Source organism: Thermobia domestica, chromosome 2 (genome assembly GCF_964235325.1).
Source record: "Thermobia domestica chromosome 2, izTheDome1.hap1.1, whole genome shotgun sequence".
NCBI lineage: Eukaryota > Metazoa > Arthropoda > Insecta > Zygentoma > Lepismatidae > Thermobia > Thermobia domestica.
Window position 1 is genome coordinate 376,618,038 of NC_137455.1, and position 18,618 is coordinate 376,636,655.

Sequence of the window (18,618 nt, forward strand, 5' to 3'; positions counted from 1 at the left end):
AAAAAGCGAGAATCATATTAAATTTGCTCATCACGTTTTCCAGTGTATAAAAAATTCTCCACGTTTGTTTGTTTGTTGTCTACAATTAAGATAGTATCATCTCGTCTTGTCTTGTCTCGATTTTCCAAAAGCATTTCTCGTCTCGGTTTTTAAATTTATGTATTAAAATTTATGCTTAATTTCTTTCTTAATTTCATCTAGAAGTTATCAGCTTCCTTCCCTGTCACGAGAAATCCCCGAAGGGTGTGGTATAACAACATTTAAACCATATTTATTAAGGATTATATTGCATAATGACTTTTGTATCTTTAAAAGTAGGTAAATACACTTCATTATGTTCGAACGATCATTTTATCAATTTATAGTCTTTGTATTATGAATCATGTAACGCTAAACTGTGTTTTGAGATCTTATAACTTTACTTGGGTGAACTAGTGTTTGTCCACGAGACTCGTGAGATTTCTCGACTTGCCTCGATTCTCCTCTCGAATTGAGACGAGATTTGTAATGATTTTTTTTGTCTCGTCTCGCCTTTAAAAATGTACTTTTCGTCTTTATTCTCGTCTTGTTTTCGATATGAGACTAGATATTTCTGTGTCATGGGCAACACTAAATACAAAACACAGAGTACACCATTCAATTAAGTTGGAGTAATTAGTGTGGTTATTGATCATTTTAAGGAGAACCTGTTTCTGTTAAAATACACTCAGGTGAAACTGTGTGTGTGTGTGTTTTTCAGCTGTTTATATGGATGCAAACACTTTAAAATTGTTTTATCGCTAGTTTGCAACATATTTTTCGCAATTGTAGGCACACATTGAAGATGCGGCTTTATAAACGCGATAATAAGGTGTTTCGTTATGCGCGACATTGGAAATTACGTACAGAATTGTTATTTATTAAAACTATTAGTTTACTTTCCGTAAAAACATTTACAATGTTGAATTGTGCATGAAGGATACAAAAAAATACAATCAAGCATAAAGATACAATATCCTAACTATGCATAAAGGAAATATCTTTAGAGTCTTTATGCTTTCAAAAAAAAAAAAAAAATGACAGTGTGCATGGAATAATTACAATTAGATATTTAAATTACATTCATGCAGGCTTATTAAATGGTATGCAATTAACAATATAATTATATACAGACTTATTCAAGTGCTTATTATTTATGTACGTATATATCCTCCATTTATTTTTCACTTAGCGATACTCGAGTACTTATAATTACTTGGTTCACAGTAATTACTTAATGTAAACTTTTGTTTTTAAGTTTATCCTTTTATGATATAGTAATTAACGATGTATTTTCTTTTTTTATGTGAAACAAGGACTGTGTTTAGAGTTTAATATTTTAAGTATGATAAAACTGAAGCAATTCTGCATTTTTTAAAAAATATGATAAAAACTAACTCTATTAAAATTACTGAAGGTAGGCCAAGTGTGAAAGTACGCATTCACGCTGAAACAAAAATGACAAAGATGAAGAAAATTGTAATAGATAAATACATAAATAGATTGAGTTGAGTTGAGTTTAACATCCCTTTCAGCAGCGAGGCTATATGAGACGTGGACCTACTGGTTAACGTGGAATCCGAACTACATGAGCTTCCGCCGAGAATCAAACCCGGGTCTCCCACGCCAAAGGCGTGTACGCTAACCGCTTAGCCACGGAGGAGCTCATAAATAGATTCTATAATAGATCTATTATTAGCGTTTAACGAAAAAGATGTCCACAGATGAGGTAAATGAGTATATTATTCGACAGAGCTCATTAAGCTAAACAAACCGATATGGGACAGTGTAAATCCTCATGCGTAGTTTTTGAGAAGATGAAGATCTATAGAAAACGAAACATACTAATCTATACCCTCATGAAACTTCTTTTTCACTTAACCAAGAAGATAGTGGATATTAATTAGATAATGCCTAAATTTATAGGCCTCATTAACATTTAAACTTTACTTTCTTTGTTTAATTAGGGCATAATATTGTTCAAAGATAAGCCATTAAGTAATACAACAGATCGAACGGAACAAAACGAGATGAAATCTCAACCTTAGTCTTCCGCTCAGGTTTATGAACTGCAAGAAAAGAATTCAAACCGTTTTAGTTCCTTAATACCATTTTGCAGACACGATTTTGCTCGTATAGGTAGCGTAGTGAAGATTCCCAATATGTAACAGTGAAGGTTTCTATCATCTTAGGATATTGTAGTGTCATCACCGAAGCAAGGAAGTGGTAGGAAGATCAGAATATATAAAAAGGAGATAAAGTAGATCCTTGAGGTACTCCAGAATGTAAAAATATGGGAAACAAAAATTATATTATCACTGGCCATTTGTTACCCCCATTTTGTAACTTTTTGAAAGCATTACGGAAAAACTAAAAAAATTCTCTCAGTAATTATTTATCACTAGAAAATACCTCCTAGTATCATAGTTTGTAACGTTAATTTTACCGTGCTAATTTATCGATCTTACTTTGTGAATTTTCGATATTCATAATTAAACTGATTTAGAATAATTGAAAAAACTGAGAAAGCTTAGTAAAGAATCTGAGCAAGAAGCTTGAGTAAAAAAATATTTGAAGGTAGTTGTTGATTAAGGATACCACGAATAGAGAAACTAAGTTCATTATGGCAACATATAGCACAAGAATTTACCCTGTATATGCCAGTCAATACTAGTGACGAGAGGAGAGGAGAAATAAATAATGTTTCATCGTCTCGTTTTGTCTTGATTTTCGAAGTATTCTTTCTCGTCTCGTCTCGTCTCGGAAAAAGCTCTCCTTGTCTCGTCTCGAAAATTTCCGTCTCGTTTCGTAACTTTATATACATGTACTTGGCCTTTGGAAGTAGTATTGGTAGAACTTAGCACTTACTAATAGGAAATACCAACGTTGAATAGTGGTAGCTGTTGAGAATTTAGAATGTTTTTCTTAAAAACATATCACTTAGATTTCTCGATCAATATCCACACCCAAACCAGTGGCGGTTCTAGAGGGTAAAAACTGGGGGAGCCAATAATAATACAGACTGTATTTCATATATACATACAGTCATATATACATGTAAACACGTATACATGTAAAGTATATAATAAATTTTCTATATAAACTTTCAAAAATGTATAAATAGTAGCTTAAATTATTTTTGTGACGCAAAAATCTTGGGAACCTAGGCCCCTCGGCCTCGGGCTAGATCCACCGCTGACTCAAACACCCGTAAAAGTCGTTCACAGCACAGAATTACTAATAACTCAATGAGTAATTGAATTACTAATATAGGTATGAGTAATGTAACAAAAACAATAATACACAATTAATCAAATACGGAGTATTAGACAAAAACAGAAAAAAAAATCACGTAGAAAGTAGACTGTCTTACTTTTTAACATGAAAATAATTTTGTTTATAGCAATATAACTGAATGTAACTGAATATAACTGAATGTAACATAAATACCTTAAACAATTTAGTATGAGTAGTAAACCATTAAATAGTACTTGCATAGGTAGTTTAAGCCTAACTATTAGATCATGTAATGACATTAGGCGAAGGTTTAACTTCGGGAATTCGATAGACCCTATTTCTTATCAAAGCGATTTACAAGAAGTAATCAAATATTTAATAGAGTGCACTATGTATTCAGATTATGTTAAAATACGGTGTATATAGTACTATTATAATCTATTAAACTGCATTACAAACTACATTTAAACCAGATTTATTATTGAAGTATATTATGTAATGACTTGCGTATTCTTAAACTTGACAAATAATATCTCATTGTACGACGCGTTTCCGAGAAGGACTTTCGTTTTGAAGAAAGAAAAAAAATACTAAAACAGGTTTGTTCAAGCCAAATTTACATTTACATGAAGGAGCACTCTTTAAACTATTTTTCGACATAGTTTCAACCAATGTTCAACACTTGGTCAGAGCGGGTGACGAACTAGTATTTACTACCACTTTGTCAACTTATAGTTTTTTACCAAGGTAAATACATCATGTAACAACGTTGGAATTCTAAGACTTGAGCGAAATAGTGTTGCCCACGAAACTCGTTAAATTTAAAAATGTATTTCTCTTCTCATGGGCAACACTCCTATATTAAGAGACTTCATCCCGGCGAAATTAAAATACCGTTAATTTTACAGTAATTATGTGATATATTCAAATAGATAAAAGATAATCGAAATGTGGAACAAGAGCGCCCTAGACAATATTATTTTACATGAGAAACCGTTATCACGATTCACTTATCTGCTTTCGATTTCGAGCCATTTTGAAAATTGGCATTTATTTTCGCGTTTCTAAACAGCTGAAAACATAAAGCCACTAGGTGACTTGTGATAACTGTACCTCACCCAAAATAATATTGTCTAGGACGCTCTTGTTCCATATTTCAATTATCTTTTATCTATTTGAAGATATCACATAATTACTGTAAAATTAGCGGTATTTTAATTTCGAAGGGATGAAGACTCTTGACAAAATACACAATTTATTTAGTTAGTCCTTCATTTTCTTTAGATTATAAAACTCTCTCCAAAATATTTTACAACAATAATGTACGATGGTTTCTAAGTGAACAATGGTTAACTTAATGATAATTATTATAAACTAAAAGTACTTATCTGTTCCCTGCTTTGAAAATGTTGTGGAAATCTAACAATAATGCTAATTTTTACATGTGTCTCTGATTGTTTTGTATTTAGAAAATACAACTTTCGTGAAATGGTATCTGTTATTGTTATGTTTGAATCACATTTCTCCACCGCTAAATAATACGTCTTCAATAAATTAAAACATCGAAGGCTCTGATGATTAGCGTAGTCCACGAGACAAAAAAAAAATGTGTCTTGTCGTCTCGATTGTAGTCTTGAAAACGAGACGAGAGTCGATAGTACACATTTATTTTTCAATTGGAGACAAGACTAGAAATTTCACACTAGTTCACCTAAGTTTTAAATTTCAAACACTGTTTTAGTCTTACATAATTCATAGTACAAAAACTACAAGTTAATTAAATGATTGTACGATCACAATGAAGAGCATTTATCAACGTTTAAATGTCATTACACAATATACTGTAATAGTAAATATGATTTAAATGTTGTTATATCACACCTTTCGGGGACCTCTCGTGACGCACGAGGATTGTGATAACTTCTAGATAAAATTAAGAAAAAAATCGTTGTATAAATTTTGTACACAAATTACAAAACGTGTTAACATGAGACAAGTTTTTCAAGAATCTGGACAAGAGAAGAAATAACTATTCGACGCACGAGACGAGACAAGATTTATTCTATTCCAAATTTAGGAGACGAGACGAGAACATTTTATTTCTTGTCTCCGGGCAGCACTATATATCAATTCTTGTTAAAATATTGCTCAGAGAACAACCGACATCATATAGTATATTGAGGGTTTAATGTATTATTATATCTTTGAGAACGGTAGCAGGCAAATTAGCTAAACAAATGTTATTTTTGTTATTATGATGAAGGCTACCGTTAATAAGTAAGATTATAATCGTAATAATTAAGAACGCTCATCTGTATCTTTACCACTTTTTCACATATTTGGGAATAGTGTAAAAATCAAATAATAATGTTAATTTTTTGTGGTGTGTAATTCTTTAATTCTTAGAAGATACAATTTTAGTGGATCAGTATTTGTTCTTGATATGTTTCCACTGTCAAAGAATAGGTCTGCAAATAAATCAAAGCATCCAAAGCTCAGATGGTGAAGTGAGCATTAAAAAAAATAAAACACTGGCTTATTTTATCTTCTATGTGCTTGGAAAGTTCACTGAGAAATGTTAATATTATATATTCCTACTTCTGTAATATATTAGAAAAAGTGACAAAATGAAAACGGGATATTAACCACCTTTAAAATACACATAATACAACCTCCCAAGACAACAAATTGTTTATTTTATTTATTTTTATTTTGTTATGCTCTTATTAATTACATTTTTCCTCTGTTGCATTTTCTCCAAGATGATTGTGTCTTATGTTACTAGTAATACAACATACTTTTCGTTGTTAGTTTTACAATTTAGTCTAATATTTAGAAAATATTCAAATTCACTACCTACTGGAGGTCTTAGATCGAGTCCGTGTGAGAATTAGTAATTCTAGAGATGAAATCAGTAAGGTCACAAATTTCCCCTATCCTGTCCAAAAATAAGTTTTTTTTTTTTTTTAGTAATTAATGTAATTTCAATTTGCATCGCTTGAAAAAATATGTTAAAGAATTTGAATGTTTTTTTTAATTATCATCATATTAAAATAGCAACTTTATTTTACAGTTAATCTTGCATGTATGTGTGGTATTACATATCGCTTAGTTTAACAAATATGTGTTCTGGATTACGTGATATGTTTGTCTGTGATGATAATTTTAAGTCTACAAGATAATATTAGGCCTCCAGCGTAATGTGATAATTAAAATTACAAATACGTTGAAACATGCTATATTATTGAACAATAAATAAATAAACAAACAAAAGCGTTTCATATAGTAATATAGCACTTTTCCAAAATGGGAAATTAATCTTTGTAGTGTAAACATTGGTAAATCGCAATTAAAAAAGGAGCATTTAAAATCTAATTAAGTAATTTTAAGCTTTTTGTTGATTGCTACCTTTCTCTCATACTTAATGAACAATTATCACATACGCTATTATAAAATAATTATGTGTGAAATCCAACGAAGTAAGGAAATTCAAATAAGATAGGTAGTTGTTTACTTAAATGGAACCAAGTCAACTTTTTCTGTTATATTACAGGTCCAAGTTAGTCGTAATCAAATTTTATCTAAATATGCAGAAGAAAGTTCTGCCCTTCTGACGCTTACGATACCCAATTCTTCGAATTTCGGTTTAGTAAAATATGCATCATTAAAATATACATTTTTAAAATAAAAGAAACTTACTTGATCAAAATATTTCGTAAATAATTTATTGAAATTAGGATTTTCTTTCAATTTATTTATGTAACCTTTATAAGTGTTCATTGTTCAAGTGCCTTTCATTGATACTAGTGTTATACAAGTTTAAGACAAGCATACGCAGGAAAGGAATCGAAAGCATACAGTCCGAAAGAAAATAAATTTGACAATAATAAAATCAATCTTACGATTTGAAATTGAATTCGACAGTAAGCAAAAAAAGCATTTCACAAGAATAAGTTTTTTTTTTAAAAAAAGCTACGACTTCCGTGTTATTATTATTATTATTATTATTTTAGGTTTATGAAATTTAAAAAATCAGAATTTTAAATTCTAAAGTTGTCACATTGAAGTAGGATAAATTCAGAAAAGGTTTAAAATATGTAAGATTTAATATATGTAAGAGTTAAAGTAGGTCCGGTTGAAAGCGTCATAAAAGTGACGTAAAAACGTTTCAAATTACAGATTATCTTTTTATATATGTACATCATCATAACTTAGATCTGCAATTCAACAAAAATTATTTTAAATTCATTTAGAGAAAATAGATTATCAATTTTACAATTTTTCTAAAAGGAAAGAGTACAATTCAATATAATGTATTTAGTGTTCGACAATTGTTTTATTTGAAGGCACGAAATATTACTTCAAGTGTAATACATGCTTATATCCTTTGCAAAAAACTACACAAAGAGAGAGATTTCAAATTGACGCTAACACCCTACGCTATTTAGATATAAATTTATCTAATTTTCTTCAGTCCCAACATCATGATTCATTTTACAACATTGTAAATTATCCAGATATTTTTTTAAGTGATTAAATCGATATTATTTAGTATTACCAACGAGCCAAAAATATATGTTATCGTCCCGATTCTCGTCTCAAAAACGAGACGAGAAAAATATTCTAAGTTCGAGATTCGATTAAACACATGGCAATTCTTGTCTCGGAAACGAGGCCAGAAGTTTTACGATTTGCATGGGCAATACTAGTTCACCTAAGGTTTAGATCTCAAATACTGTTTTAGTCTTACATGAATGCTAGTATAAAAACTATAAATTGATCAAGTAATTGTACGAACACAATGAAGAGCATTTGTCAAACATTTAAAGATTCTCAAGTCATTACACAATATTCTCCAATAATAAATATGGTTTAAATGTTGTTGTATCACATTCTTCGTGGTATGGAAGGATTCTAATAATTTGGAGATGAAAGCACATAAATTTTTGCACATAAGTTTATGAAACAAGAAAAGTTTGAGTATCGAGACAAGAAGAGAAAGAATTCTTCTAGAACCTAGACGAATTAAGACTTTTACAAACTTTACAAGACAAAGAAGCTTCATTTTTTGTCTCATCTCGTCTCGTCGGCATCACTAATGTTAATTTTAAAAAACTCGTAAATAATGAGATATAAACAATTTGTGGAATGTATGCATCAAAATAATGGCGAACATGCTGACATTCTATCGTCGCTAAAAGTCATAATAGGTAACACGATATACAATCATAACGACTAATGTTTATGTAACGCAAGAACTGTTAATATAAACTGTATTTCTTGTGTTAAAATATGACGGTAATTCAGTACCAAAACAATGACGGTACATTCAATAATTGATTTCTATTTCACTAAAACGTTAGGTTTTATCTGCACTATAACGGTTGTAATAGTTGCTGTTATTCTTAGGACTATAATCATTATTACAGTGTTTTATTTTTTCTTTTTCTCTTTCTTCTAGGTATTTTGACTTAGCTTGGTTAGTCTTCAATTAGAATATGAAAAAAAAAAATGATTCTTACATTATGCAAGATTGCAAAGTTTCTTAAAATTTATGCATGACGTTTCTTAAAATTTCTTATTTGCAGCCACACTATCAACATTTTAAAAAACTACTAGGTACTTTTCTTCTATATTCTTTTAAATTCGCAGAGTTTAAACGGAGTGTCGGGACTCAATTTTCTTTTTCAGTTTCTCAATCAACGATTCTTTACACTCTTGAATGATAAAGAGTTACAGCAAACATCATTCCCTTCTTCCTCTCAAAAATAATTATTCAAAAGAATTAGAATTTTATTTAGACTAAATTATTATTTAGTATTGCAAAATAAAGTTCTCGAAGTAGAAATACCGCAAATTAAATCTAGTTAGAGAGAGATAGATAGGTACATAGATGGGTAGGTACATAGATATAACTCTCCTAGAAAACAAATTATACAAGGTAGACAAAAGCAAATATTTTTTTGCTGGATATCTACCACAAGTGACAAGCTGGGATCTACACAACATCCTAATACAAGGATATAAGATGGTGTGACGAAATTAGGTGGCACTGAGAATATCTTGGAAACGAAGTATCCAAAACAGATGGTTGTTAAAAAGTATTCAAAAGATCTTAATCCAGCAATGGATCGACAATTGTTGATAATGGTATGTATGCGTTTTAAACACAAATAACCCTCACCACTACACTCATGTAATCCCAATTCTCATTCTTGATATCTGACCATTTGAAATTAAGATATGAACGCTTAATTTCAAATGCCTTGTTCTGAAAGATCATATGTTTAATCCTGTAGCTGCAAAAATTTCAAAGAAACGAAAGTAGTTAAACTAACATTCACTGTTCTCGGGTATAACTGGGTAAAATTTATTGTTATGTTTGGGTATAACAAATGGTTCTGCGAACTCAAAATATTTTAACAACTGGTTCTAGCGAACCGATACGAACCGACTGATCAGCACCACTGACTTATATGAATAGTGTTGTTAATAAACGACTAACGTTACATTGCTTCTTGTAACTATTTTAAATACAAAATATTGAACTAATAAACAAATTATTATTATTATTATTATTATTATTATTATTATTATTATTATTATTATTATTATTATTATTATTATTATTATTCAACAACCTATTTAATAAATCATAGTTGTCCTATCAATGCAATGTCATGATATAAAGTAACAACTAACCTGTCACAAACGCCTATTTCTAATGTTATTGACGATGTCTCTAATTTCTAATTCTATGCAATACGGTATTGCATATTAATAATATTACAAGGAAATATAAACAGATAATTTTACATGTATCGAATTCCACACATATATTTAAATAGGCTATATATTATGGTTAGTTGAAACTATATTTACTGTATTATATAGCCTATGTGTTTTTCAACTTATATAATAATAATAATAATAATAATAATAATAATAATAATAATAATAATAATAATAAACTATATAACTTCTAATGACTTTTGTTCAGAAGTAATAATGCCAGTCAAATCTAGAAGTGCGATTGATTTTCCACGTCAGTCAGTGATATTGCATGATCTGTAATTACTCTTACATTTGTGAATTATTTGTAAAAATAATTGTTGTAACTTATTGTTTGTTTGCACTAGTGCTTGATCATTCATGGCGATATTTAGGAATATATATCGTATTAGTTTTACCTTTAGTCTCTTGATGGCACATAAAATATTACAATGATAATAATAATAATGATAATTATTATTATTATATTAATTATAGTATTATGTAGACTTATCACTTGCCCAGAACTTAGATTATTGTAATTCTGTAATTTGCATCAAAGAACATTTCAAGTGACGGGAATCAAGCAGTGAGAACTTCTGTTTGTTTCAAAGGGTTACACTTTCATGAGTGTGAACGCTTAACAAAAGACTTACATCAGAATTATCATTGATTTTTTATTCGCTCGTGGAAATAACTTCAAATAATAATAATAATAATAATAATAATAATAATAATAATAATAATAATAATAATAATAATAATAATAATAATAATAATAATAATAATAATACTTAGCCATTAAACTCCTAATGACATGTTTGAAATTTAGAGTATTTCATAAAATACAGATGTAAAATTCCAAAATATAATTAGAGTAATTTATATATTGTAACAAATATATTAAGAAACCTTTTTTTAGTTAAACACATGAATAAAACGAACTTTTAATTAGTAAAATTTATTGTTTTAACAATGAAAATATTAAGTCTATAATGTCGCGATAATGTGATTCTAATTTTTACATTTCAATAACATTAAGAATTTTTTAAATTAAAATTGTCATGTCACTAACATTTCATCTCATCAATAAATCATTAATTGCAATTAAGCAGATATAATTGTCAAAGGAAAAGTGGAAAAGGAAATTAAATATGATATATTATTACTATTTGATATATATATATATATATATATATATATATGTGTGTGTGTGTGTGTGTGTGTGTGTGTGTGTGTTTGTATGTTGATAATTGCTTTAAAATGTATTTACAATAAGCATCTTCAACTTTGTAATGTTATAAAGTATCGGAACGATAAAACCAATTGCTTCCTTATGTTAATATCCAAATGTTTCTGAATTTCATTCTAATAAATCTTCACAATATGTCACGTGACAGCATAAAAATTACTATCCTTTTGATGTATGCAAAAAAAAAAAAAAAAAACTATTCAGACTTAAGTTTATGGAGAGAGTGTGATAGCGATTTTAAAGATGTTTAATATAGGGATCCCCGTATTCGAATCCCGAGAACATTCAGTCATTTTTCTTAAAAATAAATTCCTGAATTCCGCGAGACGAATGCCTGAATGGTACCTTTAATATATAGTTCCTGGGTGACATATTTCCAAATTTTTCTCTATTTAGTTGTTATAAAGTTTTTGATGTTAATTACCTTTCGGCTGCATCCATAAACTTTACTTAATTTCTACAGAGAAATTAATTGAAAACCATAAGATCTAAAAATTTATCTAGTTATATAATTTATTTGTCTTTTACAGCCGACTTTCGGTAAGTGAAGAGAAATAAAAGTCGTGACCTGTTTTAAGATACCATTCCCATATTCAGACAACAGACTTAATAGTGTATAAAGGTCTGACCTATTTATAAAGACCAAACATTTTTTGCAAGATGTTATTTTATGATCTAACATCATATACCAATATGAAACTAACTCAAAAAATTGAATTATAAATTCATTCTTTATTTTATCTTTAAATTGTGCAAACGTAATCAATCCTCAAATTAGTTGAAGATATATTACTTAGATATACTTAGTTATAGTGTATTTTTTTTACGCTATATTACTTTAGATAAGCTTTGAAGTAAATTGGCACTCCTTACCTGCACCTGCCACGTGAATTTTCTTCATCCAAGGGTATATAACTCTTGGACCCTGAGACTCTCCACCATCCGAACAATCCGATGGTGATCCTTGTTGTTGTATATCCTGTTGAGATGCTGTCTGTTGCTGTACATGATGAATATTTTGCTGCTGATGATGAGGATGATGAGGTCCATTCCCCAATGACACTGACACCGGGGGTTGTGGGGAGGAATCAGGTGATTGTTGTTGTGTATTGTGAGGTTGGTGGGTTACCGGACTGGCCTCTTCGGAAACATGACTTGTGAGTACCGTCGGTGCAACGTGTCCTGGCATTGGTATTTGGGGTGGTGGAGGATGCGGCATACCGCATGCCGTTGCAGTTTGCGGCGGGGGTTGTGTCGGGTGGTGATGGTGGTAATATCCTGTAGTAGGTGGTGCACTGGGTGCGTATCCTCCATAACCCGCGGTAGTTGTTGATGAAACACTTTCGCGACCGTATGCGGCAGATACACCATGCTGTCCGGCAATCGTAGTTGCATAACTCCCGTAATGCTGTCCACTGTAGTACTCTGTCCCCGGCGAAGGGATGTAGCTGCTTTGAGTGTATTCCTCTGTTGGAGGGAATTTGGGATCGACGGCGTACTGGGCCGGGTTCATCAAAAACGAGCTCATGATCATTAATTTTTGGGTGAATTGGATGGAAATAATTTTTCTTCCTAGTTGTCGTTTAACTGTTGGAAGGCACCGCCCAGCAACAACAATTAGCATATCACGTGGGTCGCGAAGCACCAATTAGAACATTGAAATCTGACCTGGTGAAGTAACGTCACTATGATGGATCGCTTCGACATCTGGTAGGGGAACCGGAGGACGGGGAGGTAGTGGTGAAGTCTTCGTAGTGCGGGCGGTGAAGGGAGGGGGAAAAGCAAGAACATGGCGCGCGCTACCTTTTGGTAATGTAGGGTACTAAACAGCCTATAGCGCGCACGCCGAAAAGGCGGGCAGAAACTCTACGTCTCGACTTTGCTTGTTGAAGGACCACAGTGTCACGTGAGCGTCACTGTAGTATACGATAGACTGTGATGCGCGTATACAGGGCAGGGGGAGGAGAGGGGAAAACCCACTCCACACACTTCGGTCTTTCCCTCGTGGTGTTCTTTGCTTTGCTTCTCGGACGCTCTTCTTTCTTCTTGTTTCTTTTCGCTCGGTGTTTCACTCTGAAGGCCGAATAAGAAATAAGTAGCCTTCCTTCTGGAGTCGACAACAGTTGTTCTTGCGAAGTTGCCTACTGACTGGCCGCCGTCTTTGACGAGCCTCTTCCAACGGGCATGAGAAGGGCCAGAAAGCGACTAGATTGACAGGGAGGGTGGTAACTCACCGAAGAAGAGAGAACTTCGAGGGCTGCGAAGAAAGAAAAGAAACAAAGAAAAAAGAAAAAAACTATGCGAGAGATTAGAACTAGGGAAATACGGCTCTGAACCCTCTGCTCTGTTTATGGGGGTTGAAAACCAAACGGATAGGGTGGGAAAATATTCCTATCATTACACCATATCCGGTCGGAACAGAGCTTAAAAATTCACTTACTCCCATTTCCCCCTCCCCCCCCCCCCAAAAAAAAGCCAGTTGTTTGTGGATTCCAAATACAATTTTTCCGACCACAAACTCCGAATGATGCATTTTTCTAACTTTTCGTCTCTTCGGCAGACCGATAAAGCAGTGTGTGTTTGTGTGTGTATGACAGAGAGAGAAGAGAAAGAAGAGAGAGAGAGAGAGAGAGAGAGAGAGAGAGAGAGAGAGAGAGAGAAATATAATAAAGGAATATTTGCTTATGACTTACTCAGCCTGTTATATTTCGCTGTTTCCTTTTTCGTTTTATTTCTTATTTTTTTAAAAAGTTTTTTTTTTCAATTTCATTCACAGTTCCCCAACGGAAAATAAAGGTGAAGTAGTGACTTCTTTTTCACATTTTTGCTTAAATTTGAGAACCTTTCTTTCGAATTACCGCAGAGAAATATACTCAGAAAAAAATATATTAGACTATTATTGTGAGATTTCTGTAGTATTGACAAAAGAAAATGAAAAATAAAATTGGTGTTGGAGACCCGGGTTCGATTCCCGGCGGGAGCTCATGTTGTTCGGATTCCACGTTAATCAGTAGCTCCCGTCTCATATAGCCTTGCTGTTGAAAGGAACGTTAAACTCAAAATCAACTCAAAAGAAAGTCAAAACAACGTAGGAAAACTTACAAGCACTTTTAACGATTATTATTATTATTATTATTATTATTATTATTATTATTATTATTATTATTATTATTATTATTATTATTATTATTATTATTATTATTATTAACTATTTGACCTTTGAGCAACCAGAGTAAAAAGTCTTCTGGTCGTAAAAGGAATTCACATTTGGAATTTCATAGTTGTACGACTTCTACATGCAGAGAAAGATATTTTTGAGTTATTTTAAATTTGATTTGATTTTCAGTTTAGCGTCCCTTTCAGCAGCGAGGCTATATGAAACATTGACCTACAGTTTAACGTGGGATCCGAACCACATGAGGTCCGGTCGGGAATCGAACCCGGGTTTCCCACAAAAAAAAAGCTACTTATGCTAACTGCTTAGTTATGAGGGAGCTCTATTATTGGGTTTTATTTGTCAGTTCGTCCTTATGTTTAGAGAGGCCTAAAGAGGATCAACACCAAAATTTAAACAAAATTTTATGACAGGATTTCTAGCAAACATGAAGCGGTTTCTTTCTTTCTCTTTTTTCTCTTTTTTTACGGGCCAAACGGAAAAACAGAGAAATTTTTGGGAGGGAGTTATTTCTTGAATTCCAATTTTTTTTTATTCTATATTGTTTCACCTACATTAAAACGCGAGCTGAGATCTAACCACAAACCCCACGCACTAGAGTTAAACGCTCTACCACTGGCTCAACTCTTAACCCTAAAAACAGGTCGATGAAAAACAGTTTGCGCACAGGATCGTAAGTAACTTGTTGCCGAAACATTTGACCAGAGTTTCCCCCCGAGAAAAGTCCACAGGAAAAGCCTGTGCGTAATATTGAGCAATTTACGAACCTCTTAGATACGAATTATGAAGTCTATTAAGTTGAAAGCTTATCGTCCGCAGGTACAGGTAATCAATGGCTTATTGGTAGGTGACCCTGAGTGGCAAATACAATTTAGTGAGATCATGCTGAATGAAATTAGAGAAAATCCAATAATTTTAGATGTTATTGTATAGATCAATGAAGCTTCTTTGGAATTATTTGGTCATATTAATAGACATAATTGTGTTTACTAGTATAGTGAAAGCATGCATTCTACATTACAGCAGCAATTAAATCATTTGTTGTCAGTGTATCGTGTGGTATTTCAAGTTCCGGGTTTATTTCCAACACAAGGGGTCTTCCCACCTCATTCAACAACAGTCTGTGGTTATCTTGAAACATTTCTTGAGACTTTTTTTCTTTTGAAGAGTAATCAAGAACAAAACTTACAGTCGGAAGCAACTATGATTTGAAAAATTATATCAAAGATACATTACGAGAAATTAAGATCCCGACATACTAAAAATAATACAAAATTTACCATTTTTCTTTTGCTTGTTTTTCATATGTGAATGGAGATAATGAAATGCAGCTTACTACTATCATAGATAATGTTATTCTACAACAGAAAATATGAACCTCAAGAATTTTCAGTGTTATCATCCATAGAAATTACAGTATTGCCAGAATAGCATTTCCCCCAAAATCTAAGGCAGAAACTAGAGCATGTTGTTTTAGAATCCTGTGAACTACTTTTTAAATAATAGTTGTTTTTAGTTTGTAATAAACAAAATAATTTTAACATACAATTATTAAAGTTAAATAATAATGTTATTTAAAAAAAAAACAATAGTTCACAGAAGTTCAAGACAACATAATACGTAATCAAATGTAGTTGAGTTCGTTCCTCTAGTCGCTGCCTTAACTTAGATTTTTGGGGAAATGTTATTCTGGCAACAGTGTAATTTCTATGGATGGCAATACTGAAAATTCTTGAGGTTCATATTTTCTGTTGTAGAATAACATTATCTATGATTGTGGTAAGTTGCATTACATTATCTCCTTTCACTTATGAAAAACAAGCAAAAGAAAAATGGTAAATTTTGTATTATTTTTAGTGTCAGGTTGTTAATACAGAAAGAAGCTTGTGCAAAATAGTTTGTCGAAGCATGAAAGTGTATAAATTTCACTTCTAAGCTGTATAAATTTCAATGACCAGCAACTTGAGCACAATCATAAAAATTTAAGTGCTTTGTATTGTTTTATTGAATACAATAGCATTTAATTGTAAATGTAATAAATATTTATCAAAACTGAATTGTGTAAGGAAATATAACCTGAAAATAAATGTTATAGTACTATTTACTGTCCACCTATTTTTAATTCGCCCCTAAAATTCACTTTTGAAAGAAACAGTTGTAAAGAGAATCATGACTCTACTGCTGGGATGGCTTTGGTTTGGACGGCTTCCTCGAAAACATTTAAAGTAATTTCATAAAATTAAAATTTAACAATTCCATAAAAAAGCAAAATTAACTTTGTCAATAAGTTCTAGAAAAGATAGTTTACTATTGCGATAAAATTTGTTCCACGACTTTATCAAAAACAGCTTTAATGATTTTTATGTAAATAAATATTTCATAGGTAAGTCTACAATATGACAAGTTATTTTCCTCAAAAAAAAAAAAAAAAAAAAAAAAAATCAGTTTTTCTTATTCGCTGGTGAAGGGAGTTCTTGTTGGACAAGATTTCCGAGTCTTGTTACGACTATTTTGATCATATTTCATAAACATATCATTTTACTTGTATTTTTCATAATGTCGTCATATAATTGATAATGTATTTATTAAGAATGTAGAATGACAGTTGTGGTGTTTCAATTTGTTGATTTTTCCCGAAAAAGCCTGTTAATATTTTGTTGATGTTTTGTAAATAAATTCTGGATTTAATACTAGATAACCCTATTATGCAACATAATCCAGTTTTTTTTTTTTTTTTTTTTTTTTTTTTTAGATAAAGTCCTGAAATAATAGATATTATGAAGTTTATTTGGACGAAGTTGTTGCAAATCATCTAATCAATTTTGTTCATAAGATATTTCATAAATAAATTTTTCAGTATAAACTACCATATGCAGTGGCGTATTTACGAATTTGTTAAGGGCGGGGGGCTTTGCTAACTTTCGGGGAGGCTTTGCCTGAAACTGTAAAATTTCTGCAAGATATTTCATATACTTAGTACAGTAAGTAAGACTTCGGGGGGATTAAGCTCGGAAGCCCCACCTAAATACGCCACTGACCATAAATGTATGATTTACGATTCAATTTTTAAAATAATATCGAGCATTATAATGCGGTTATACACTGTATTTTTCTTACTAATAATTTTGTTGGAAACGAAGTGAAAGACAAATAACTACGCATAACGATAATCTTACAGTTTAACGTCCCACGATTATGTCCTTGGGGCTAAGGGATACAATGATTAAGGCAAATGAATGATGATGGAAGAATGGGTGGAATGAGAAAGTGAGAGGAAACGGGAGTACCCCGAGAAAATCCACGGACACGACGTTTTTCACCACAAACTTACTTAACTCGGGATCGAACCAGAGACCCTACGCACCAGAGGTAAGCGCTCTACCATTGAACCACCATACCTCATAATAATAATAATAATAATAATAATAATAATAATAATAATAATAATAATAATAATTATAATTATTATTATTATTATTATTATTATTATTATTATTATTATTATTATTATTATTATTATTGTTATTTCCTGCCGAAAATGCTGTAGAACTATAGAAAATTTATAAATTGTAATGTGAAATTGAATTTGTTTTGCAGTTTGATACGCAAAAAGAAACATCTAAAAGTAAATAACTAAATAAAAAAAAATGTTCACATAAGAATCATGTGGGAGTTAGATGTACAGGAATGTGTTCATAGGAATACTGAACTCTGTGCAACGTATTAAGTCTTCATCCCGGCGAAATTAAAATACCGCTAATTTTACATTAATTATGTGATATCTTCAAATAGATAAAAGATGATTGAAATATGGAACAAGAGCGCCCTAGACAATATTATTTTGCGTGAAGTACCGTTATCACAAGTCACCTAGTGGCTTTCCGTTTTCAGCTGTTTAGAAACGCGAAAATAAATGCCGATTTTCAAAATGGCTCGAAATCGAAAGCAGATAAGTGAGTCGTGATAACGGTACCTCACGTAAAATAATATTGTCTAGGACGCTCTTGTTCCATATTTCAATTATCTTTTACCTATTTAAAGATATCACATAATTAATACACTCTTAAGTGTATTTTAACTGATGAAAGAAAAACTAAATACCGCAATGACTCTTCACAGATTAGTCTATTATGGAATCGAAAAATATATTTTCGAAATATTGAAA

General features: G+C 31.5%; 1 protein-coding gene across 2 annotated transcripts in view; it reads right to left on the minus strand.

Moving 5' to 3' along the window:
- LOC145678856 (homeobox protein Hox-C4-like) overlaps window positions 1-13,467 on the minus strand; it is a 70,010-nt gene extending 56,543 nt beyond the window's left edge. Inside the window, exon 1 of one of the 2 annotated variants that reach the window (XM_081749422.1) lies at window positions 12,152-13,467. In XM_081749422.1, coding sequence (XP_081605548.1) covers window positions 12,152-12,902 — 751 coding nt within the window. In that variant the 5' untranslated portion in view covers window positions 12,903-13,467. The remainder of the gene's footprint in view (window positions 1-12,151) is intronic. The other variant, XM_081749423.1, reaches the window with a different exon arrangement.
- Window positions 13,468-18,618: the final 5,151 nt, after the last annotated feature.